The sequence below is a fragment of the Loxodonta africana genome, chromosome 23 (genome assembly GCF_030014295.1).
Source record: "Loxodonta africana isolate mLoxAfr1 chromosome 23, mLoxAfr1.hap2, whole genome shotgun sequence".
NCBI lineage: Eukaryota > Metazoa > Chordata > Mammalia > Proboscidea > Elephantidae > Loxodonta > Loxodonta africana.
Window position 1 is genome coordinate 72,890,033 of NC_087364.1, and position 26,361 is coordinate 72,916,393.

The window sequence follows — 26,361 nt, forward strand, 5'->3', positions numbered from 1 at the left end:
GGGTAGATGAGGGGGCGGTGGTACAAGAGAGGGCTGGAGGGTAGATGAGGGCTGTGGTCTGGGAGAGGGCTGGAGAGTAGATGAGGGGGCAGTGGTACAAGACAGAGCTGGAGGGTAGATGAAGGGGCGGTGGTCCTGGAGAGGGCTAGAGGGTAGGTGAGGGGGCAGTGGTCTGGGAGAGCCCTGGAGAGTAAATGCTGGCTGGCTGGTTGGCTGTATACCCAATAAGCAACATTAGATGTGTGGAGTTTATCCTGAGCACGTTGGGATATAAGACCAAATTTATATTTTAGAACAGTTGTGTTTGATTTTTTTAAACTCGCATCCAAACCAAGTAACCCCATTGCTATCGAGTGGATTTGGACTCATAGTGACCCTACAGAACAGAGTAGAACTTGCCCAACAGAGTTCCCAAGGAGTGCCTGGTGGATTTGAACTGCTGACCTTTTGGTTAGCAGCTGTAACACTAAACCACTAGGCCACCAGGGTTTCCTAAACTTGCATACACCCCTAAAATAATTTTGAAAAACTATGTAACTCTTTCCACATGTTGACATCTAACATTTTTCATAAGTTCAAAAGTTAATTTTTTTAACGATTAAAAATATTAAACATTTTGAAAGATAAAATAGACACTTTTAACTGAACTAGGTATTTTAAATCAATACTATGACATGATGCATACTGTCATGGGTTGAATTGTGTCTCCCACAAATGTGTCAACTCAGTTAGGCCATGATTCCCAGTATTGTGCGGCTGCCCTCCGTTGTTTTGTGACTATAATTTTATGTTAAAGGATTAGGGTGAGATTGTAACACCCATATCAGAAGATGGCAACAGTTTTTTTTTTTTTTTAACTAAGTCATATCCCTGATCCAATGTAAACGGAGCTTCCTGCACCACCTTTTATATCACCAAATATAAACGACAAAAGTGAGCAGAGAGACAAGGGGACCTTGTAGCACCAATAAAGCAGTGCAGGGTGCAGAGCACCTCCTTTGGACTGGAGGTTCCTGTGCTGAGAAGTTCCCAGACAAAGGGAAGATTGATGACAAGGACCTTCCTCCAGAGCCAACAGAGAAAGTCTTCCCCTGGAGCTGATGCCATGACTTGTAGTCTACTAGACTGTTAGAGGATAAATTTCTCTTTATTAAAGCCATGCACTTGTGGGATTTCTGTTACAGCAGCACTAGATGACTAAGACACATACCAAATCTGAAAAGTAATGTAAAATTTTTATGTGTGGGTTGTATTAAATGTACCTTGAAAAATGTATTGGTCCCAGAAACCACACAATTACATTCAGCATCACTACAGTGTTTTACCTAAGTTGTTCGGAATACAGAGCAATCTTCACCCTTAAAAAAATACTTATAAGACAGGTAAAGGAAGGAGGACCTTAGGAGCTTAAAGTGTTGCAACTAATCATTAAAACAGAGTTTCAGACTTCAGCTTCTGCTAAAGATGGAGTAACAGGGAATGGATTTACCTTCTTGCTTGAAGCAACCCAAACAAACACATAGACAAAATATACGAAACAATGGCTTTAAACAATACAGGACATTGATCCCTGAGAGACATTAAACAAATGAGATGAGCCCTTCAATTGCCCAAGGTGCAATAGGTTAAAAGTAAAAAGACGAAAAAAGATATGCCATTCCAACATTAGTTAAAGAAAGTGGCTATTTTAATATCAGACAAAGTAGATGTCAGAGTAAATAATATTACCAGGCATAAAGAATGCCATTTCATAATGATAAAGTGATCAGTCAAGAATATGTAAAAATCCTAAATGTTTATGTCCCTAATAAATCTTTAAAATACATGAAGCAAAAACTGATAGAACTATAAGGAGAAATAAACCCACAGTTATAGTTGGTGATTTTAATACTCCTCTCTCAATAATTGATAAAACAAGGGAACAGAAAATTAACAAGAATATGATAGACTTGAACAGCACAGTAAACCAACCTGACCTAGTTGCCACTTACAGACTGCTACACCCAATGGCAGAAGAGTACACATTCCCTTCAAGTGCTGCATGTGGAACATTGGCCAAGACAGACCACATTCTGAGCCACAAAACAGGTCTCAATAAATTTAAAAGCATCTAAGTCATATAAAATATATTCTCTAACCATGATGAAGTTAAATTAGAGATTTCTGGGAAATTCCCAAATTTTTAGAAACTAAGTAATATAATTCTAAGTAGCCCATGGGCCAAAGATGTCAAAAGGGAAATAAGATGCTACTTTGAACAGAGTGAACAGTTAAGCAGATAGTTTAGCACTCAACTGCTAACTGAAAGGATGGTGGTTGGAACACAACCAGAGGCCCCTCAGAAGACAGGGCTAGTGATCTGCTTCCCAAAGAAACAGCTTTGAAAACCCTGTGGAACAGTTCTACTCGGCACACGTGGGGCCTCAGTGAGTCAAAACTGGAAACAGAAGAAATCAGAATTTGTAAGATGCTGCTGAAACAGTGTTCTGCGGGAAATTTATAGAGGTAAATGCCTGTACTAGAAGGGAGACCAGGAGAACTAGATGGTGCCTAGAAGAGAGACCAGGAGAACTAGATGGTGCCTAGAAGAGAGACCAGGAGAACTAGATGGTGCCTAGCTACCACTACTGACCTTTCTGATCAGGGCTGCAATAGATGGAACTTGATAGAATGGGAGAAAAATGTGGAACAGAATCTCAAGTTCTTTAAAAAATCTGGCCTTACTGGACTGGTTGATGCTGGAGGACTCCCAGAGACTAATGCCCAGAAATACTCTATGTCTAGAATGGAAGTTATCCTGAGGCCACCTTCCAGCTAAATGACAGACTGGCTCACAAAGAATATCACCCGTGAGTACAACAGCTCTTTAAAAAATCATCTATATGAGACCAACCAGTCAACAATTACTTTAAAAACAAAGACGAGAAGGTAACGGGGCAGGGAAACTAGATTACTGGAAATGGAACAACCAGGATGGAAATAATGAGAATGTTCACTGTTGTGAAGGATGTAACCAATGTCACTGAACAATTTGAGTAGAAATTGTTGAATGGAACCTAATCTGCTGTGCAACCTTTTTAAAAAAAGTCTCAAATTAATGATCTCAACTTCTAACATAAACAAGAAAAAGAAGAGCAAATTAAACACAATGTAAGAAGCAGAAAGGAAATATTCAAAGTGAAAATTGATGCAACAGAAGAAAAACTGAAAATAAGTGAAACCAAAAACTGGTTGTTTAAGATCAGTTACACTGATAAAGCTCTTAACAGACTGATAAAGGAAAAATAGAAAACACAAATTACCAATATCAGGAATGAAAAAGTGACCCCGAAAATATATTTAAAGTAGGTGTTCTCTGGAAACCCTGGTGGCACAGTGGTTAAGAGTCCGCTGCTAACCTAAAGATGAGCAGTTGGAATCCACCAGGAGTTATCTGACATAGATGGGATGTAGCCAATCCCTAATGCTGGCACATCATATCCCATTCCATCCGGGGTGGACGTTGAGGGAAGTTGAGCCTTTCTTAGTAGAGCGTCTCCTATTGGTTACCACCCTGTTCTCCGGATTGTTCAAACACACCTACTGGGAGAACCCAGTATCCATGGCTTTGGGTAATTCAAGTATCAAGATTTCAACTCAGAGAAAGGTAAGTGAAATAAAATTCTTTAAATCTGAGGCATGTTAAGGCCTTGGGCCTTTTGTTCCCGGAGCTGTTTTTTTTTTTTTTAATAAATGGTCTGTCCTTTTCCAGATTGAATACCTTCTATGCGGGGGCGGCGGGGGGGGGGCGCATTATGTCACTGAACCTCCATTTCCTCACTTGTATACCGGAATAAGAACGTCAGTCCCACCTCACTACATTCAAGGGATTGGCTAGAATAAAATGGATTTTTCCAGGGCGGGATTGTCTCACTCTGGCTCCTCAATCCCTAGAGCCCGACACGTAGCACCAGCGCAGCGCATGGCAGCTGTATTACAGCGAGGTGCTTTTGAAAGGCTTTTTTTTTTTTTTTTAATACCCAGAAATCTATTTTTTATTTCATAGATTTTGATCAAGTGAACCAGTAATAGAGAAGACTGCAACATGGTAAGGATTTAATGACAATCCCAAATGTTAGCAGGATATGGGTATACACAAAGTCTCAGGCAATGAGATGACTAGGACAGCCATTACGGAAAGCATTCTGCCAGTGTACAGTCAAATCAGTTATGCAAATGAATGATAAACCCGCAGTCCCACTAGTGAATTTTGTTGTTGTTAGGTGCAGTTGAGTTTGTTCTGAAGCATAGAGGACTTACGTGCAATAAAAGGAAATGCTGCCTAGTTCTGAGCCATTCTCACAATTGTTATGTTTGAGCCCATTGTTGTAGCCAGTATGTGAGTCCACCTCGTTAAGGGTCTTCTATTTTACCAAACGTGTTTTTCTTCTCCAGACACTTGTTCCTCCTGATCCCCCAAAAAACCAAACCCAGTGCCATTGAGTCAATTCCAATTCTTAGCAACCCTATAGGACAGAGTAGAGCTGCCCCCATAGAGTTTCCAAGGAGCACCTGGCGGATTCAAACCGCTGACCTTTACGGTTCACAGCTGTAGCACTTAACCACTACGCCACCAGGGTTTCCAAAGTGTGTGAGATGAAGTCTTGCCATCATCACTTCTGAGGAACATTCTGGCTATACTTCTGCCAAGACAGATTTGTTCTTTCTTTTGGTAGTCCGTGTATGTTCAATATTCTTCATCAACACCATAATTCAAATGCATCAATTCTTCTTCAGTCTTCTTTATTCATTGTCCAGCTTTCACATGCATATGAGGCCATTGAAAATGCCATGGCTAGGGCCAGGCGCACCTTAGTTCTGAGCGTGACATTTTTGATTTTTTAACACTTTTTTTTAAAATAATTTTTATCATGCTTTAAGTGAAAGTTTACAATCAAGTCAGTCTGTCACATGTAAGGTTATATACACCTTACTACATACTCCCATTTACTTTTTTAATGAGTCAGCCCGCTCCCTTCTTCCAGTCTCTCCTTTGAAAGGCTTTTTAAGCTGGAAGGCGGTCCAGCCGTTGTTGTCACCGGCATGAACACATTGTGCACTTCCTTCCTCGGTACAGACCCCAGGTGATCACAGTCAACGTAAACCCTGTGCTGATGGGTGCCCCAAGGCTGGAGGGGGCTGCATCCCCTTCCCCGAACATGACCTACATGAAACCACCGCGGTCTAAGCAGAGCTTCGGGGCGGATCCCGGGCCAACTTCCCACCAGACTGCCACACCAAGCCTCTGCGTTTTGGAAATCCCCCGGCTGAGAACTTTTAGGAAGTTTTCAGGGACCTAGGGGATCAAACCCCACACTGACTTCCCTTCGGATGTGACTACCAAGCTCTGTACAACCACCTAAGCCGAGGCGCGCCACCGGCCGAGTCCCCAGGGCCCAGCTACCAGAAGGCCGCCTTCTGCACCTCCAGCCTCTGCGCCCCAGGCAGGAGCCAGACCGGCGAAAGGCGCCCAGAGGCCGGGGAAGCGCGGGCGGAGCCGAGCAGAGCGCCGCCGGCCCCCTTAACGGCGGACGTGCCGGAGGCGGGGCTAGGCAGCGGGGGCGGGCCTGGGGGCGGGGCCGGACGCCGCGGGGCCCTCCTCCTTCAGGGCGGATGTGCCGGAGGCGGGGCTAGGCTGCGGGGGCGGGCCTGGGGGCGGGGCCGGACGCCGCGGGGCCCTCCTTCAGGGCGGATGTGCCGGAGGCGGGGCTAGGCAGGTTCCTCTCTCGAGAGCAGGACAGGGCGTCGGGGGCGGGGCCGGCACCGTGCGTGCCTCCTTCTTCAGGGCAGACGTGCCGGAGGCGGGGCTAGGCAGGGTCTTCGCCCAGGAGCGGGGCCGGGCGCCGCGGAGCCCTCCTCCTTCAGGGCGGATGTGCCGGAGGCGGGGCTAGGCTGCGGGGGCGGGCCTGGCGGCGGGGCCGGACGCCGCGGGGCCCTCCTCCTTCAGGGCGGATGTGCCGGAGGCGGGGCTAGGCAGGTTCCTCTCTCGAGAGCGGGCCAGGGTGCCGGGGGCGGGGCTGGCACCGTGCGTGCCTCCTCCTTCAGGGCAGACGTGCCGGAGGCGGGGCTAGGCAGGGTCTTCGCTCAGGGGCGGGGCCGGGGCCGCGGAGCCCTCCTCCTTCAGGGCGGACGTGCCGGAGGCAGGGCTAGGAAGGGTCCTCGTTCGGGGGCGGGCTGAGGGTCGGGCTGGGGGCGTGGCCGGCCCAGGCCCCTCCTCCCGGGGCGGGCCTGTGTGTCGGCGGCGGCGGGGGTTGCCGCGGCCCGGCGGCCTCGCGGAAAGGCTCGGGCTCCTCCCAGTGGCCGGCAGGGGCGGAAGCAGGGGGCGGGGGCAGCGTGCGCGCTGCTGGTCTCCTCTCCCGCGGCGCTGGCGCCCGAGCTCCGCGGCCGCTGCTCGAGTCGGCGCTTCGCAGGCGGCCCGCTCCTTCCCGCGCCCGCCCGCTCCTCAGCAGGCCTCGCTCGCAGCCCCGGCCCGCGGCACCGACCCCGCCGGCCCGCCCGCCCCGTCTCCCACGCCCGCCGCCGCCGCCGCCGCGGCCCCCTCCCCGATGGCTCTGTGTAACGGAGACTCCAAGGTCAGTGTCCGGCTCGGGGGTCTCACCTGGCCGCCCCCCGGTGGAGGCGAGGCCGCGCGGGGCCCTTCCCGCCCCCGGCCGGTCCGCGCAGCCTGCGGCCGGGCCGCGGCGGCTGGGAGTCCCGGGCCGGGGCCTGCGGCTCGCCTGCTCCGGAGCCGGCGCCTAGTGGGTGCCGTGAGCCTGCGGGGTCCCTGCGCTCCGGCGTCTCTGGGGGCGGGCGCTTTGTGGGGCCCGGGCTTCCGCGAGCGGGCGCGGGCCTCGTGGGGGCGGCCGAGCCGGCGGCGCCGGTTCCCGCCCGCCCCCCGGAGAGGCCCGGCCGCAGCTGCGGGGTCCGCGCCCTCGAGGGCAGGTCGGGGCTGGGGGTCCGGGCTTGGGGGTCTGGGCTGGGGGTCCGGGCTTGGGGGTCTGGGCTGAGGTCCGGGGTCTGGGCGCGGGCCGCTTCGGGTGGGGTCCGGGCGGGGGTTCTGGGCTGGGGGTCCGGCCTGAGTGTCTGGGCTGGGGGGTCCGGCCTGGGGGATCGGGCTCGGGCCGCTCGGGGTGGGGTCCGGGCTGGGGGTCCGGGCCTGGGAATCCGGGCTGGGGGTTCCGGCCTGGGGGTCCGGGCCTGGGAATCCGGGCTGGGGGTTCCGGCGTGGGGGTCCGGGCTTGGGGGTCCGGGCCTGGGAATCCGGCCTGGGGGTCCGGGCTGCGGGTCCGGCCTGGGGGTCCGGGGTCCGGGAGCGGGCGGAGCGGCCCGGCCCAGCCAAGCGGAGACACGGCCGCAGCCCGCCCGCTCCCCGCGAGCTCCTTCCCTGTCCCGGCCCCGAACGCGCGCCTGGCTTTCACGTCGCGGTGGAGATTTTCCGTTGGCCGGGAGCCCGGCGGCGCAGCGGTGAAAGCGCTCGGCCGCTAACCGAAAGGTCGGCGGTTCCCACCCCCAGCCGCCTGCGGGAGAAAGGCGTGGCGTCTGCTTCCGTGCAGGGTACGGCCTGGGACACCCCGTGGGCTGTCCTGTAGGGTCGCCGTGGGTCGGCGTGGACTCCGCGGTGGTGGGGTTTTTGGGGAGTTCTTTGAAGATTTTCAGAAAGTCTCTTGTCAAGAGGGAAACGGCACGGTTTTGAATTGAGTGACTTGAGCAAGATTTATCTCCTTTTATGAGTCGCCTGGACGGCGGTGGGTTTGGGTTAGCTTTTGGTACATGTTGCCTGTGATCCGGCTTTAGGAAATTAACCTCATTCAAGTGCGTGGAATTTTAAACCCCGCGTGGGACTTGGTGTTTTCAGTCAGATAACCCACTGCCGTCGAGGGGATCCCGACTCCTGGCGACCCTGTAGGACACGGCAGAACTGCCCCATAGCGGTTCCAAGGCTGTAATCTGCACGGAAGCAGACTGCCACATCGTTCTCTCGCAGAGCGGCTGGTGGGTTCGAACCGGCCAGCTTTCGGTTAGCGGCCAGCGCTTAACCACTGCGCCACACAGTAGTGCCCTATTTAGGCAGAATTTTAATATGCTCTTAAAAAGGTGGAAACACTCGTGGCGTAGTGGTTAAGTGCTGCGGCTGCCACCCGAGAGGTCAGCAGTTCGAATCCGCCAGGCGCTCCTTGGAAACTCTGTGGGGCAGCTGTACTCTGTCCTGTAGGGTCGCTGTGAGTCGGAATCGACTGGACGGCAGTGGGTTTGGTTTTTTTCTTAAAAAGGTGGTGCCTAAGTGTCACGTCTTGGGGGGTCCTCTGGGTGAAGGGTTACTTTTTACCTAGTAAGCATCCCAAAAACGTTTCTTGAACAAGGTAATATGGTTGCTGACAGACTGTCTCAAGCAAGGAAACCAGTGCTCAGATGAGTGGGAGCGCTGCCTCAGGATTGTAAAGCTGAAGGAAGACACTGGAGACCTCCGAAGCTGATGAACGCCTCGGGGTGCAGCGCTTTCGCCTACACTCTTTGACTTGCAAAACATTTTTCTTTCCCCTTCAATTTTGAGCCGTAAACTCATTGGAAAGATTCGTCTCAGTGCTTTCTTTCCAAGTGGTGGTAGAGGAGACAACTATGGGATTAGGAGAACCCAAACTTAACTTACAGACTTTGAACATAAGTAGTGCATTTGAGAAGAGTATTTTCCTAAATTTCAGTAACAGAAAAGTCAGGGTTGTTTCTGGACGGCTCGTCTGCCCGGGCGTGTGTGTGACGCACAGTTTTTTCCTAGCTGCTACTTTTGTTTGATCTGGAGTTTTTAAGAGAATTTTGACTATATTTGAGGTTGAGGTCAATTGCTGATTAACTTTTTTTTTTTCTTTCAAGGTTTTCATGTTTGTACAACATGTAAGTGTGTTTTTTTTTGACTATGCAACAATCAGGTGTAGGCCAAAGTTGGAAGTATTTTCAAGAGGAGCAATCCAGGGAACTAACATATTTCATCAAAAAACCCTGACAGTCCTGACAGACCGTGACATACCACTGAGTATAAGAAACACCTGAAGTAAAGTGATATATATTGATATTTAAATGTCTATTTAAAATAAGTGATGTAAGATATATCTAAGAGGCCTGTGGATTCCTGGTGGCACTGTGGTTAAGCATTTGGCTGCTAACCAAAAGGTTGGCAGTTCAAATCCACCAGCTGCTCCTTGGAAACCCCATGGGGCAGTTCTGCTCTGTCCCATAGGGTCACTGTGAGTTTGAATTGACCTGATGGCAGTGGGTTTGGTTAAGGGGCCCACCTACAAATCAGAGCAGGCATCTATTTTCCATACCTTACCACTAAACCCACAGATGGCCCTTTTATCCTCTGTAGTAAAACATGTACTGCACCCAGGCTTAGTAGACCCACCCTTTTTTTACTTAGCATATTGTGTGTAAATCCTAGTTCATAAATTGTGCCTCTGTCGAGTGTGTGTTAATTCTAGTTTATAAACTCAAGTGGGGGAAGAGCTAGTTTTGATTACTATTTCTGGTACATTTCTATTTTTATCTGGATTTTTTAAAAAATAATTTTTATTGTACTTTAAGTAAATGTTTACAAATCAAGTCAGTCTCTCACACGTAAGCCTATATACACCTTACTACATACTCCCACTTACTCTCCCCCTAATGAGTCAGCCTGCTCCCTCCTTCCAGTCTCTCCTTTTGTGACCATTTTGCCTGTTTCTAAACCCCTCTACCCTCCCATCTCCCCTCTAGACAGGAGATGCCAACATAGTCTCAAGTGTCCACCTGATACAAGTAGCTCACTCCTCATCAGCATCTCTCTCCAACCCATTGTCCAGTCTAATTCATGTCCAATGAGTTGTCTTCTGGAATGGTTCCTGTCCTGGGCCAACAGAAGGTTTGGGGACCATGGCTGCCAGGACTCTTCTAGTCTCAGTCAGACCATTAAGTCTGGTCTTTTTATGAGAATTTGGGGTCTGCATCCCACTCTTCTCCTGCTGCCTCAGGAGTTCTCCATTGTGCTCCCTGTCAGGGCAGTCATCAGTTGTGGCTGGGCACCATCTAGTTCTTCTGGTCTCAGGATGAGGTAAGTCTCTAGTTCATGTGGCCCTTTCTGTCACCTGGGCTCATAATTACCTTGTGACCTTGGTGTTCTTCATTTTCCTTTGCTCCAGGTGGGTTGAGACCAATTGATGCATCTTAGATGGCCGCTTGTTAGCATTTAAGACCCCAGACATCACACAAAACAGCATTTTTGAATGGTGGAAATTAGGGGAGAGCTTAAAAGCTGTAAGAGCATTTGGGTTGCTTCCATTAGTTTTATACAAAGTATCATTTTAGAGCTAGGAAAGATTTAGCTTCCTGAACTGAAATGTATACCTAGGACTAACCTGTAGAATTGACTTTGACTCATAGCCACCTTGTCCCATAGGTTTCTAAGGAGCAGTGGGTGGATTCGAACTGTTGAGTTTTTGGTTGGCAGGTGAGCTCTTAACCAGTGAACCACCAGCCGCTGTACTTGGGATTAAACCCATAAACCCATTGCTGTCTAGTTGATTCTGACTCATAGTGACCCTATAGGACAGAGCAGAACTGCCTCTTAGGGTCTCCAAGGCTGTAAATCTTTACAGAGGCTGACTGCAACATCTTTCCCCTTTTCTTCGTTAAGGAGCTGGTACAATGTTACGTAGTTAAGGATCACGTTTAGGATAAACTTGGGCAGAAGTGATCTGTTTTTTTTCAAGAACTCCTCAAAACCCTTGTCTAGGTTGGATCCCTGGTGGCGAATTGGTTGAGAGCTCCACTGCTAACCAAAAGGCTATCAGCGGTTTGAATCCACCAGCTGCTCCTTGGAAGTCATACGGGGCAGTGCTACCTTGTCCTGTAGTAACATTTTTCAGTCTTTATTAAGGCAGCATTGTCACAGTGAGTGTCTCCTGGATAACGTGTCAGCTCTCCCACTGTTTGTCCCTATCTAAGCCTCAGACTCTGGGTTGATAACCCATCCTACCTCCCTCCCTAAGCTGGTATGATTCGGGTATATCGTAGTGGGATTGATGGTGTTTTATAAATACCCATCAACTGCATGTGATAATTATAGAATCTTTTGTGACATTTAATATTGTTAATATTTTAAGTTTAGCATTTCTAAATTTAAGCTTTTGAAATGAGTGGAAATATAACCCCAGATTTTTATCTGGGATACGTTGAGAATTAAAACAACTGTACCCTTTTTATGATAACCTTCTAGTAAATTTTTCTCAAAGACTAAAGTTAGATTTTTTTTTGACCCCTGATTTTGTCCCAGCTGTTAAGATAATTTATCTGGGATGGAAGAGCTGCTACAGACAACAGGGATGGTTTTTATTGTATTACATTCTTTAACTTGGAAGCCTTTGAAAATTCCTCGAGGAACCTCAGATGGATTTGCCTTTAGCATGGGCCAGCTTGTCACTTAAGAAAAAGAATTGTCTTTTAAGAATTACCCCCCCCCCAAAAAAAACCTTATTCTATTAAGTGCTTGGTACGCTTTTTAAGGCTGCCTAATGAATTATATTCCAGAGATTGCAATTTGAAGTAATAATTATTTGCTATGGACAATGATGGAAACCCTGGTGGCGTAGTGGTTAAGTGCTACAGCTGCTAACCAAGAGGTCCGCTGTTCGAATCCGCCAGGCGCTCCTTGGAAACTCTATCAGGCAGTTCTGCTCCGTCCTTTAGGGTCGCTATGAGTTGGAATCGACTTGACGGCAGTGGGTTTTTGGATGGACAGTGATAATATTTTCCTCCTTTGTGGTACTTAAACTTTGTTTGTGTGATTCCTTCTAACCTAAACTCTGTTTAGAGGCTCCAAATAAATGAAGGCTTCAGGGTTAATACAGAATTCTGAAGCACTTTGTGAATCAACAGAAAGTAATTGTTTTGTAGAATTTCAAGTCCTTTTATAATATAAATCTGGGTTGTGTAGAATATTCTTTCATGTCTTACTGGGGAGGAGAGACATTTCTGCATCTAAAATATTTGCAAACATTTTCTCCCCTTCTGTGGGTTGTCTTCGTTCTTTTTGGTGTCCTGTGGAGCACAAAGCTTTTAACTTTGATGAAGCCCAGTTGCTCTACTTTTATCTTTTGTTGCAGATGTTTTTGGTATTATATCTAATAAACTATTACTTGATTTAAGGTCACAATATTTGCATGTAAGAGTTTGATAGTTTAGCTCTTATATTTAGGTCTTTGGTCCATTTGAGTTTTTTTTGCATATGGGGTGAGGTAAGGATCCAGCTTCATTTCTTTTGTTTGCGGTTACTCGGTTGTTGCAGGATTGTTTATTGGAAAGACTGTTCTTTCTTCCATTAAATGGCCTTGCCACTTACGGCTGAAAATTGACCGTAAATGTGAGGTTTTATTTCTGGACTCTTAGTTCTCTTCTACTAGTCTGTATACTTATCCTTATGCTTACATTGTCTTGATTACTCTAGGTGTGTAGTAAGTTTCGATAATTGGGAAGTTGAATCCTTTGAGTTTGTTCTTCTTTTTCAAGATTGTTTAGGCTATTCTGAGTCCCTTGAATTTCCATGTGTATTTTAGGGTCAGTTTATCAATTTATGCAAAGAAGCCAGCTGAGATTTTCATAGGGATAACATTGAATTCGTAGACCGCTTTGGGGAGTATTACCACCTTAAACATATTAAGTCTTCCAGTCCATGATTCCGGATGTCTTTCCATTTACTGAGGCCTTTTTAAATTTCTCCCAGCAGTGCTGTGTAGTTTTTATAGAGTATATGTTTTGCACTTTTTGGGTTACGTTTATTCCTGTTTTATTACGTCAGATGCTATTGTAAGTGGAATTACTTTCCTGATTTCATTTTTTGACTTGTTCATTGCAAGTGTGTAGAAACACAATTGATTTTTGTTCGTTGATGTTGTATCCTGCAGCCCTGCGGAACTCGCGTATTAGTTCTAATATCTTTTTATTGGATTCCTTAGAATTTTCTTTATACAAGGCATGGCATCTGCAAATAGAGCGAGTTATACTTTTTCCTTCCCATTCTGGATGCCTTTTATTTCACTTTCTTGCCTAATTGCCCTAGATAGTACCTCTAGCACAATGGTGAACAGAAGTGGCAAGAACAGAAATCCTTGTTCCTGATCTTAGGAAGAAGGCATCCAGCTTTTCACCATTAATATCATGATGATGTTGTTAGTTGCTGTCAGGTCAGTGACAACTCATGGTGACCGCGTTGTGTGCAGAGTAGAACTGCTCCATAGGATTTTCAAGGCCATGACCTTTTGGAAGCAGATCACCAGTCTTGTCTTCTGAGGCATCTCTTGGTTCAAACCACCAACCTTTTGGCAAAAACCTGTTGCCATCGAGTCGATTCTAAAACATAGTGACCCTACAGGACAGAGTTGAACTGCCGCATAGGGTTTCCAAGGAGCCGTTGGTAGATTCGAACTACTGACCTTTTTGTTAGCAGCTGAGCTCTTAACTGCTGTGCTACCAGGGCTCCACTAACCTTTTGGTTAGGGGGCTCCTAATTATGATGTTAGATGTGGATTTTTCATAGACCAACTGCTTCCCTTAACATAATGTTTTCAAGGTTCATCCATGTTGTACCATGAATTGGGACTTTGTTTCCCTTTATGGATGAGTAGTATTCTGTTGTATAAATATACCACATTTTGTTTATACGTTTATTAATTGATAGACATTTAGGCTGCTTCTCCCTTTTGATTATTGTGGATAATGCTGCAGTGAACATTTGTATGCATGGGTCTGTATGCGTCATTACTTTCAAGTCCCTTGGGTAAATAAATAGGAATGAAATTGCAGGGCCATATGGTAGTTCCTTGTTTAGCTTTTTGAGGAACCATCAGGGAACAACTAAAATGTTTTTCACAGCAGCTGTACCATTTTGCACTCCCACCAGCAAAGGATGAGGGTTTTTTTGAGTATTTTTGTCATGATGGGGTGTTGAGTTTTGCCATAATCCTTTTTCTGTGTCTAGTGAGATGATCCTATGTTTTTCTCATTTATTTTATTGACAGGTGTTTCGCATTAATTGATATTTGGATATTAAACCAACCTTGCATTACTAGGATAAATTTCAGTCGTGGGGTGTAATTCCTTTTATATGTTGCTGGATCTGGTTTGCTGGTATTTTGTTGAGGAATTTTGTACCAATATTCCTAAACTAAAGGTTAACATTAAAAAAAAAAAAAAAAGGACTTGAGTTAAGCTATGAGGAGTTTAACCGAACAGAACCAGTCAGACTGAACACATTTCGGAATTTTTCCTTCTAATGCTTTAATACTATTGTTACTGAATGTCTAGTCTTTTCTAAAAAAATTTGTGGAAGCTGCCAACCTTTAGAAATGAGCAGGTTGATTTGGGCTGATTCATACTGGCTTTAATTTATCCAGAAATATTTTGTTCCCTAGGAATAAGATTTTACTTTTGAGGGGTTAAACAAAACAAAACAAAAAAAACCAAACCCAGTGCCATCGAGTCAATTCCGACTCATAGCCACCCTGTAGGACAGAGTAGAACTGCCCCATAGAGTTTCCAAGGAGCGCCTGGCGGACTTGAACTGCCAAACCTTTGGTTAGCAGGCGTAGCACTTAACCACTATGCCACCAGGGCTTCCTTTGAGGGGTTAGGGATGTTTTATTTATGTATTCGCATTGAAGATCTTACAGCATATTCTCTAAAAACCGATTATAATAAAGCTTTTAGGGATTTAAAACTCACAAAGTAAAGAAAGTGTACTTGACTTTGCTTTTAGCCAGCAGTGCCAAATCTTATTTTAATTTAGAACTGACAATATAATTAGAGTGTTGTGTTGACCAAATAATATCACCTAAACTTTCTAGAAAGACCAGTGGAAAATAAGTTACTAATTTCAGAATATTTTAAAATTGATATTAGAAATTATGACCCTGGCTAAATTTTGATTTACTCTTAAGTCGGAAGACAAAGGTAATATAGATTTGTGGCTTTATAATCTTACCAGGTATTCTTAATATACAGATTAAACCCAGGAGAAGTAGATTTGGTTTACCTGAGAAGATGGAATTCCTCAACCACTTCCATGGTTTCAGTGTGTGTGTGTGTGGGAGGGGCCTGGCTGTCTCTAAGTGGGTGCTAGAAGTAATATCAGAGTCTTTAGTCCAAGCTAAATTGCACTTTAATTCATTGGTTTAGATAGCACGTTCAGACTGTGTCCATTATGCTCAGGAATGGCGCCAACTTGAACTTGAAAGGAGCTGTTGGGATCTTGCATATAAGATAGAATAGGGTTTGGAATGACTTTGAAGGTCATTCAGAAGAAGATAAAGCTGGTTCAGTCAAGGAGGAAAAATTGGAAACAATGTGCATTGATGCTGGATTCATCCCACATAACGTATAGAAATCAAGGAGGAGTCTTAGGGGAAGTTTCGTTAGGGGAGAGTTTTTAGTGTATGAAATTATTAACAAACCAAAAGCAGTAAAGGGCTAAGGCAACATTTTATGTCACTAGAGACTTTTATTTCCCAAACCTATTGAACATTGTAAACTCAAAAACATAATTTATTGAAGGAATTCTAACAGAAGCCTATGTGTTGCATACTTGAATTAATAGTTATAAAAGTGAACTCACATGAATTAAGTGATCAAAGTTTATTTACCGTGTTTGGTATATACAATTGTGTTGAAATTATAAGACAAATGGAGCAAAAGTCAAGGATCATACTTTTGGCAACATGAATTGATTGACAGTCATTGCTTATGCAAGTAATGTAGGTCCAAGATTGTGTGTTCTTGCACCAGGGGATGTCTCCTGACCTCCAGAGTTTCTCAGCTATAGCACCATTTCCTAAAAGTATTTTATACCTTTGTTGTATAGCATGAATAACTGTTACCTACATTCAGTGATTGTACTTAAAATTTTTATTTTGTATAAATTAAAAAAAAAAAAAATATTTTATTTTGGAATCAAATACCACTTATACATAGATTAAAAAAAAAAGAAAATATAAGTGAGATAAATTAGTTTTGATATCTCTAAACCTTTTTTTATATTCAGTCTGATTCATCTGAATTACTTTAATTAGTTTCTTGCTTGAGTTGTCTGGGTCCTTGTTTTTTCACACATATTTTATGCTATCAAGAATTATACTAATCTACCTGAGACCAGAAGAACTAGGTGGCGCCTGGCAACAACCAATGACTGCCCTGATAGGGAACACAACAGAGAATCCCTGATGGAGCAGGAGAGCAGTGGGATGCAGACCTCAAATTCTCCTAAAAAGACCAGACTTAATGGTCTGACTGAGATAGAAGGACCAGGAGGTCATGGTCCCCAGACCTTCTGTTATCTCAAGACTGGAACCATTCCCAAAGCTAACTCTTCAGACAGGGATTGGACTGGACTATAAGATAGAAAATGATACTGGTGAGGAGCGAGCTTCTTGGCTCAAGTAGACACATGAGACTATGTGGGCAGCTCCTGTCTGGAGGGGAGATGAGAGGGTAGAGGGGGTCGGAAGCTGGCTGAATGGACACGGAAATACAGGGTGGAGAGAAGAAGTATGCTGTCTCATTAGGGGGAGAGCAACTAGAGTATATAGCAAGGTGTATAGAAGTTTTTCGTAAGAGACTAACTTGATTTGTAAACTTTCACTTAAAGCACAATAAAAAAAAGTTATGCTGATCCAGGATTTCTTGAGAGTGTTTCTCTCCAGGATTTTCTCCAGGCCACCAATAACTTGTTCTGCAAGTTTTGTTGCTAGTACTACCTTGATCTTGCCAGAAGTTGTCAACAGAAGGTTTTTGGATAATAAGGAAAACTCAGTCCTTCACATGGTTTTTAAATGTTCTGCTGACGGAAGGGTTAGGGATTGCACTGGTCTGGTCACACCACTAGGAATAACAAGACACTTTATTTTCCAGGGATCATACCGGACTGGTCATAGAATGCATAGAGAAATCGCATACTTGATTAGTTACATGGGGCTCCAGCGTGCCTATTCCAGGTGTCTTAGCCATTCTCACCTCTATCTCTCATCCCTGAACCCTGGGGACATGTTTCTGTTCTAAGGGGGATTCCAACACAGACTCTGGGTATCCCTTTTCCTCAAGGAAATTTCTTTGTCAGACACTGTACCTGGCTCAATATGAGTAGCTGTGCTCATGCATGTTATGGCAGCGACAGCTGTGTCGTTGGGCTGATGGATATTTTAAAATACAATTTCAGAGATGCCTTTTTTCATTTGGCGTGTTTGAGATTGATTCATCTTCGTAGTTGGGATCTTTCAGCCTATGTAGTACAGAGCCTCATAGGGCTTTGAGAGTACTTTAGACGTCACTGGGCTTCATTCTAAAGAGAAGTCATTTTAAGGTATTAAACAGGAGGAAAACTTGAATCACTTTTTTTGAGCACACTGGCATGTTGATGGAGCCCCAGTGATGCAGCGGTTAAGAGCTTGGCTGCTAACCAAAATGTCGGCAGTTCGAACCCCGAGCTGCTTCTTAGAAACCCTGTGGAGCAATTCTACTTTGTCCTCTAGGGTCTCTATGAGTTGGAGTTGGCTCGATGGCAGCAAGTTTGATGGGTTTTTTTTTTAGGCTTGGCATGTTGACTAAGTGATCAAACTTAGCGTCACAAGTAGTAGAACAAAAAAATGACATTGCTTCTTCCCGTTTTAACACATCAGGAGGCATAGTGACATCACCTGTGTGTAAAATAAGGAGCCCTAGTGGTGCAGTGGTTAAAGTGCTCAGCTGCTAACTGAAAGGTCAGTGGTTCAAATCCACCAGCCACTCAGTGAGAGGAAGATGTGGCTGTGTGCTTCCATAACCATTACAGCCTTGGAAGCTCTCTGGGGCAGTTCCACTCTGAGCTGGAGTTGACTCAAACAGCAATGGGTATATATTTTTTTTTTTTAATGTAAAAATGTTGCCAAAAAATGTTTTATCTGGAATCTTATCACGAGACAACACATCCTAGTTGTGGCATGTTTTACAGAAAACTGGCCTGAACTTTAAAACAATGTCAGTGTCACAAAAGATTCATAAAAAGTGGTTGATGAGTGAATAGTTATTGATTAAAGGAGCCAGTGATAGGATAATGTGTGTGTAAAGCACGTGATCCTTGATGGGGTTCTGAATTTTTATAAAAACCATGAAGGACTGTGTTTAGGGAAGTTAGTATATAGGTTTTGCCAGTATTTAGTATGATAATGGTATTGTGGTTATGTGGGAGAATGTCCCCGTTTGTAGGATGTACATGCTGAGAAGTTTTTCTGGGAGAAATGACTGTTTTCCAGTCATTTGGGGGAAGATATAATAGAAATAAAGCAAATGTGGCAAAATGTTATCAATTGTTGAATTTAGGAGATGGGCGGCTTCATTGTAATGTGTATCATCTTTTTCTGTAGGTTTAAACTTTTTCAGAATAACTAAAGGAAAGGATAGAGCAAAAGTATATCGTAAGGTCAGTTCTGGGCCCAAACTTCATTCAGGGTTATATATGCAAGACGGTAGTCTCTGTGAGAAAGTGTGTGGCTGTTAACCGAAAGGTTGGTGATTCGAACCTACCCAGCAGCTCAGCAGGAAAAAGGCCAGGCGATCTGTTCCTATAAAGATTGGTGGTATGAAGCAGCGCTATAGGACGGGGTAGAGTTGCGCTGTAGGGTTTCCAAGGTTGTAATCTGTATGGGAGCAGATCATCAAGTCTTTTCTCCCATGGAGCTGCTGGTGGGTTCAAACCTCCAACCTTATGGTTAGCAGCTGAGTGCTTAACTATTGCGCTACCGGGGCTCCTTCCTGTAAAGATTACAGCCTAAAAAACCCTGTGGGGCAGTTGTGCTATGTCACATGGGTCACTATGAATTGAAATTGACTCGATGACACCAAACAACAGCATGAGAAACCTTCACTGAAGTTGATTGACATTTCTAAAGAGCTGAGGCGTTGGATAATTTTGTGAAGAAAATGTACTGTTTTTCCAGAGTGGTCAGTGTGGGTGAGATTAGGTAAGTAAACACGGTCAGACTTCCAGTGAGCTGCCTGGTAATGAAAGGATTATTCTGGGTAGTCGAGTATTCCAGATCACTAAAACCTGTGTTGGTGGGTGTTTAAAAAAAAACAAACTCTTTGAACCCTAAAACTTTTACTTCACTAACTGCAAATTTCTGAAGTGAAGGAACTTTGTAAAGGGCAGCTCAACAACCTGCGGAATTATAGTATTGAATTCAATTTCCGAAACAGTATAATAGCGCTGTGCTCAGGCATCAGCTGAATGTTATTTTGTTCACATAAGCAAGCTATGTAAAATGATAAAGCTTATCCCCTGGTCACAAAGTACCAAGATAATGAAAATGTAAAATAACTTTGAAGGCAGTCTTCTGAAAAACGTATTGCGTGTTTGCCCTCTTTCCTTCTGTGGTGTCATTTTATGGCTTAAAAAGACACAGGCTTACATCCTGCCTTTTGTCAGTGTGTTCCCTGAGCAAGAGACTTGAGGCCTGAGCCTCATTTTCCTCGTCTGTAAAATATTGTGAATAAGAAAATATGTGAAGCACCTGAAATCATAGATGTGAAATAAAGGTCCTTTCCTTGCTCTGTTTTAAAAATCTGGTTGTAAAATAAAACCCAGCTGTAGAACACTATACAAAACAATCATATAGTTTAGGGAATAAAAAGTCGTCTGCTCTTTTTATCCAGAATACCCAGAGTTTTTCTTTAAAGCTCAGCAGTTTTATTAGAGCGTGCTACGGGATTGCTCGGTTGTACTTGGTTTGTAGGCTGATTTTAATTCATGTTCTTTCAGGCCTTGTATAATTTTTTTTAGTATCTCGTTTAGAAATAGCACATTCCAGTTTTGATCTTGTTTCAGGGATGCTGTTCTCTTCCTCATTCTCTTTTTCTTTCAGCAATTTTGTGTGGAACTTGACTTCTATACTTCCTGTTTCTCTTTTTAGTTTTCCTGAACTTTTAGAAGGAAGCTTAGTTCAGGTCACTTTCATAACTTCAGAGAGTGCTTTCTGTTGTTAAAATTACAGCAGCCCTATTTCCCTGCCCGTCTTAGTCCGGGCCCCCTCTTTCCTGTTCACTCGTCCCTGCCTCACACAGTTTTGATTCTGTTCCCAGTAGTTGCTCCTCATTGAAGACCTTGTCTTAGAAAGCGCCCTTGTGGGCCAGTTTTGAGAGGTCACCACTCTGGTCCTATTAGGCCTTCCTTTGGGTCCCTCGCCACATGCTCACCGTCGGAGCGGACGCACCCTCCTGGTACGGCTGCCCGTCCGCTCGCTCATCATTAAAGAGCGGACGCGCCCTCCTGGTACGGCTGCCGTCCACTCGCTCACCGTTGGAGCGGACGCACCCTTCTGATACAGCTGCGTTCTCAAATCGACTGCTGTGTACTTTCCACTGCTTTGGAATTCTCTCCTCTCAGGTCCCTTAAGGAGTCCTAGTTGCTTCTGTCTGGTTTCTCCCACGCAGAGGCCAGAGTCTCAGGGTTTGTGGCTGTGGTGGTTTGTTGCTACCCCACTTACTTGTGTTTTGGGATTCCTTGGGGGTTAACTTGTGTAGCTGTATGGTAAATGCCCTCAATGTGTTGGTTTTGCTGTCTAGGTCAGTGATTATTGGGGAAGATCCCCAAACAGTGCCATCTTCTTCCCAGAATGGCCACAACTTATTACCTTGTTCTTTTGTAGGGTGCTGAGTGCAGTTTATTTTTTTCTGTACTTTTTTTTTCTCGAGACTTCAAAAGATAGCTCTATGAACATCATTATTTTATCGTGATGACTTCAGGTCTGTTGAGGGCTGTTAGCCTTAAACCTTAGGCTTTTGTCTTTACTTTTTAAATTTTATAAATAGATTTTCTGTCTTGTGATACTGGCTTTCATTTGTTACGACTATTCATATGACCATCTAGCCCCTTCTTTTCTGCCATTAGTGTAGTTTTCTAAACTTTTGAAGATTTGGAAGTCTAATTATTAAACTTTATGTGTGAAGTGGGAATAAATAGATTCAAGCTCTTGAGGGAAAGGGACTTTGTTTCTATTACTGGGGGCCTTTCTGCTTTCCCCTGAGCTGTTGAAGCTGTGTGCTAGACAGGTGAGGTTGACAGCTGAGGTGAAAGAAGTGAGGTGTGAGGAAGGACCCATAGTATTTACCCAGTGACCACAGGTGTCATGTGGTTGAACATTTTTAAAAATTGCTAAAAAAAAAAAAAAGTATAAAGTTTTTTTTAATACACTTGGTAAATACTAGTTTATTTACAGAAATACAGTCCTCACTTTGCATAACAGAACATAAAAATGACTGTGCATGCTGAAACTGGGCAAAGGGATCTAAGTAATCAGTGGAGAAATTACAGTGGTTTTGTGAGCTTTAAAATTTCCTGTTAAAATACTAAAAACTTTTGTTGTTAGTTATAGAAGTATGGAGAAATAATAAAACTTATGTTTACTTAGTGTAGTACAATTTGAAACATCGAAAATTAAAGTGTCTTATTTCTCCGTAAAAAACTTATTAAGAGTACTTTAAACAGTGCTTACCTGTGCCCTGACGGAGTCTAACATTTTATACGTTGTGCTCTCAGTGTTACAAAAAATCTCTGAGAATTCCTTTGATATAAAGTTTTTTGTGTTTGTCGCTTCCTCTGGGGTGTCTTTATCCTTTACACAGTCTCTTTCCTCATTTATGTTGATAACTTCACCTCCACTAAGTTCTGTGGCTGCGTATATCTGGGGTCTCTCAAATGGCGGACACTGTCAGCATTCCCACTTAAGCGATTTCTTCTATAACTCCATTTAATGCTTCCAGCATTATCACTTTTCTTTGCTGTCCTTTCATCTTTCTTGGCCAGTTCCTTCTTGGGTTTTCTATGACCTGTGTTTTCGCATTGGTGGTCAAGGAGGCGACACTGCTGCACACTTTGCTGTCTCTTGTTTAGTGAGTAATCACCAAGAGACTTTGAGAGAAGGGGCTTGACTGGTCACTGATTACAATGCTCATTTGTATTTATGTAGTGATTTGTGGTCCGAAGAGTTGGCAGCATTTTGTACTTCATGCAGTTACTCACAGTTACTGTATGGTAACTGAAATTTGATCCACGTTGTTGGGGATTGGTGTTATAGTTAACTACGTCCTGGGTAACTGAAATTTTGTGCATATCGGAACCATGCAAACTGGGAGCTTGGCTTGTAACGTCAAAAAACAGGTGCTTGCAGTTGGCAAAAACTTTGAAGGTGATAATGGTTCTGAGTCTGAGAAATTTGTACAATAATGTAGTATTCTTTCAAAAATACTTTGAATGCTAAAAAAATAGATCCCTTAAAGGGAGTGTGTGTGTGTGTCTGCGCGCGTGCACACAACGCGCCCTAAGACTCGGCAAAGTTCTGAAAGGAGAAGGCTTTAGTGTTTCCTGCAGTAATAGCACATTTTCTAAGCTTCTGTTTGTTTGTATGATTTGATTTTTCTAGATTGTTGAATGACCATATGACTAAAACCTTCCTTTCTGTGATCTAGTAACTCTTTCTGGCCTGTGGTTATTGACTACCATTATTTCTTTTCCTTTATTGTGGAAGAAGTGGCAGTGGTGTTGTGGGTGAGGCCTGCATTCACTTTTAGCAGGTAAATGGAGAGGGGAGGGGGATGGAAAGGGTTACTCAGGTGGCTAAAGGCCTGGCTTAAACATTTTTTATGTGACAGATTTTATACCTAGAGAAAAATTTGGAAACATCACCTGTAGCTCCGTCACTCAGGTACAACTTCTGTTAATATTTGGTATGTATCCATCCATACTTTTTTGTACGTGTACATGTCCTCTTGAATTTTTACACAGAATATAGTGAAGTGGAATCGTGGAATACATGGTTCCTTGAAGTGCATTACCAGGGTATAAATGAAACTTTAAAGCCTTTTGTTGTTATGTACAGTTTAGAAGAAAAAAGTACAACAGGATGGAGAGTGATCTAGTGGAATGAACTCGGTGCACTTACCTTCCAGCCGCAGTGATTCAGTACAAGCCCGTCCTGTTTCACTTACTCTCACCCACTCCCTCTTTCGTTACTTTGAAGCCAATTCCAGTTCAATATTTCAGCACCCATAATTAAAAACTTCACATTTCGCAAAACTGCTTTTCAGAAAAGTGCTACCAGCGCGCAGGACAGAAATTTTAGAAAAATTGTCCTGGTTTGGATTAGATGCACGTGCGGGTGTGCCGTTGTCCTCAGGTGACGGAAAACGCCCTGACGCGGGGGATTCGCACATACGCCTGCTCCGGCAGCAGAACATCTCGTGTCCCCTAGTGCCTCCCCCATGGGAGTGCCGGGACGGTAGGACAGCCGTCTAATTGATTGTTTGAACTGGGACACTTGAGATTGAACTGGGACACTAGTAATAGTAATACCAGATTAACAGGCATAAATATTTTGGCAAAACTGAGTTGTATGTCCACCCTGGTATTAGGTAATGCACATGAAGTATTCAGTACGGTGTGTGTGTGTGTGTGTGTGTATCTATCTAAGGTGGTCACTAAGTGGTAGCCTTTATTCCGTTTAAGTGTTGATACGTGCCTTATGTGGGTATGTATTAAAATCTTCCCTTTAACGGAAGTGTTTTGAATTGGTAACTTAGAAAGTCCTCTGTTAATAGTTTTTGTTTCTGTGTTTTTGGAACAGACGGTAATCCACTATTTTTAAAAAATAGCTCTAACCTTCATAATTAAAGCTGTTTCTGTTAATACCTGCAGCTGGAGAATGCCGGAGGGGACCTGAAGGATGGTCACCACAACTACGAAGGAGCTGTGGTCATTCTGGATGCTGGTGCTCAGTACGGGAAAGTCATAGACCGCAGGGTGAGGGAGCTGCTCGTCCAGTCTGAGATCTTCCCCCTGGAGACACCGGCATTCGCCATCAAGGAGCAGGGATTCCGGTAGGCTTGTCACTGATGTTTTTCTGAAGAGACTAAGCTTAGATTGTGGAGTATTTTATTATTAATTGGCTCGGGCACTGAATTTTTCTGTGAAAATAATACATGGAACTGTTTTACAAGAAATTTCCCATGGCTCTGGTTTAAAAAAAAAAAAAAGATATAAGCTGTTCAGCTAAGAAGGTTACCTTACTTTTAATTGCACAATTATAAGAACTTAATATTTGAGTATTTCATGTTTTGTAGGAGTTAGATGGAGCCATTACAGTCATTCATCACAAAGCTTTTAGTCAAAGGAAAATACACAGGAACTTGAGCAAAATGCTCAAAAGAGAATTCTGTGTAAGATTTCTTACAACTAATATAAGAGCTAATTCTTATATCAATTATATTATGTAATTATATTGATTCCAAGCCTGTGTCCTTAGAACTAGTCAGAACAGTAACAACTTATATATATATTCCTTTAACAGCTATTTCTAGTTAAAGCTTTACCTTTTCTTATGGAGTTAGTGTTCTTTGTTTATTAAAAATATTTTCCAGAAGTAAGCAACTGCGGTTTTTGTCCTTAACTGACTCTTAAACCTTAATATTAGACATGCTGTGCTTCTCCCAAGATATATTTTTTTTTCCTTAAAACATAATTTTTTTGTAGTGGGAAAATAGGTATAAGAAACTTTTAAGACTTCATAGACCCATATACATTATCCTGTGATTTCTTGGCTCTGAAATAAAAAACTAAACTAAACCCGTTGCCATCGAGTCGATCTGACTCATAGAGGCCCTATGGGACGGAGTAGAACTGCCTCATGGGGTTTCCAAGGAGTGGCTGGTAGATTCGAACTGCCGACTTTTGGTTAGCAGCCAAGCTCTTAACCACTGTGCCACCAGTTCTGAAATGGATAATGGGAAATTTGGAAAGGTGGGTTCAAATTTAATTTTGTTTTAGTCCTAAGGTTCAGATAAAAAGAATTGTCTCCTTCAAGCTGTAGCATTTTAGAGTAAGAGGGGGCCCTGGGGTTTGTCCGATTCAGCAGTCTTGATTACTGATAAACAGCAGCCTGAGAAGGATGAAAGAACCGTGCGAAGTCTTTGAATGGGAACCCTTTTGGTCTCTGTCAAACCCAGGCTCTGCCACCCTCCCCCCAAAAGCAAATAAACAAAAGCCAGATAAACAAAAAAAAATCCCCGGAAGATTAACCCACACCAAATGTTTCGGAACAGGTAGCTGAAGACTTGGCAGTGGAAGTTCAGTTTTTTTCTCTGGTCACTTTGCTTGTACCTGATTATCTGCAGTCCCTAGGCCCTGCTTGTCCCTATAGCTTCTTTTCTCTAGAATGGTATGGGAACTATAGCACTCTGCTTTCATTACTGTAATCCTTTCTGCTGACCTGTCTCTCTGATCACCCTTTTTCTAGAATAATTATTCATGTTGTGACACTGGAGAACTCTTAACCCACCTGCTTTTAGAGCCTCGAACTGCCTTTTTTGACAAAATTGCTGTCAGGAATGACTTATTGGGCCTCATAATTCCAAGTTAGTTTCAAAATAGCAGGGTGGAAGTACGATAGAAGACTATAAAGCGTGATTAGCTCTTCTCAAGATGCGTTGAGACAAGAAGTTTCCTAATTGGTTTAAGTACTGCTTGAGTTTTAGGCTTGCCTAAGCTAATCACATTTTTTTAAATAGCACTAAGAGTCTTACAGCCTTGGGTTGTTCAGCAGATTAATGAGGGATGCTGGACAGCCCCACAGTGGTTATCCTTCACAAAACTAAATATACAGAATTTCTAGAGATTTTGATTATTAACTATATTTTATAGAATTTTAGCTTCTACATTTTTAAGGAGCTAACTTACAGATCTACCCTTAGATCTACCCCCACACCCCTTTACAGTTGTTATCTTAAAGATACACATTTACCATCTGAGTAGGTTGTCTTCGGTCTCTCTTTTGTAGGAGATGGAGAGCCCTGGTGGCCAGTGGTTAAAGCACTCAGCTGCTAAATGAAAGGTGGGCAGTTTGAGCCCACCAGCTGCTCTGCAGGAGAAAGATGCGGCAGTCCACTTCCGTAAAGATTATGGCCTTGGAAACCCTATGGGGCAGTTCTGTCCTATAGGGTCAGGATGAGTCGCTATCAACTCCACGGCAGTGGGTTTGGTTTTTAGTGTATACCATATCTCCTGTTACCCGTATAAACGTCAAAGGATGGGGCTTTTAAACTTGCTAAACTTAAAGAATGCCCTAGCTTGCTGAGTAATTTTCATGAATTTGTTTTTAGTTGTATTTAGTTATATTATGCCTCTGGATGTGTATTTATATTATTTATATTACGTTCAGTTATAGTACGCCTCTGGATGTATATTTTGTATGTTTTACATGGTAGGCAACCATTAACTAAAAAGTGGATTGTAATCCAAGTTTATTA

The 26,361-nt window shown here is 43.9% G+C and overlaps 1 protein-coding gene across 2 annotated transcripts in view; it reads left to right on the plus strand.

Annotated features, from left to right (window-relative positions):
* Positions 1–26,361, plus strand: part of GMPS (guanine monophosphate synthase) — a 68,604-nt gene that overhangs the window by 8,639 nt on the left and 33,604 nt on the right. The window contains exons 3-4 of one of the 2 annotated variants that reach the window (XM_010595935.3): positions 4,046–4,087; positions 23,756–23,937. In XM_010595935.3, coding sequence (XP_010594237.1) covers positions 4,085–4,087; positions 23,756–23,937 — 185 coding nt within the window. In that variant the 5' untranslated portion in view covers positions 4,046–4,084. Of the gene's footprint in view, positions 1–4,045; positions 4,088–6,535; positions 6,612–23,755; positions 23,938–26,361 lie in introns of those variants that run through there. The other variant, XM_064275634.1, reaches the window with a different exon arrangement.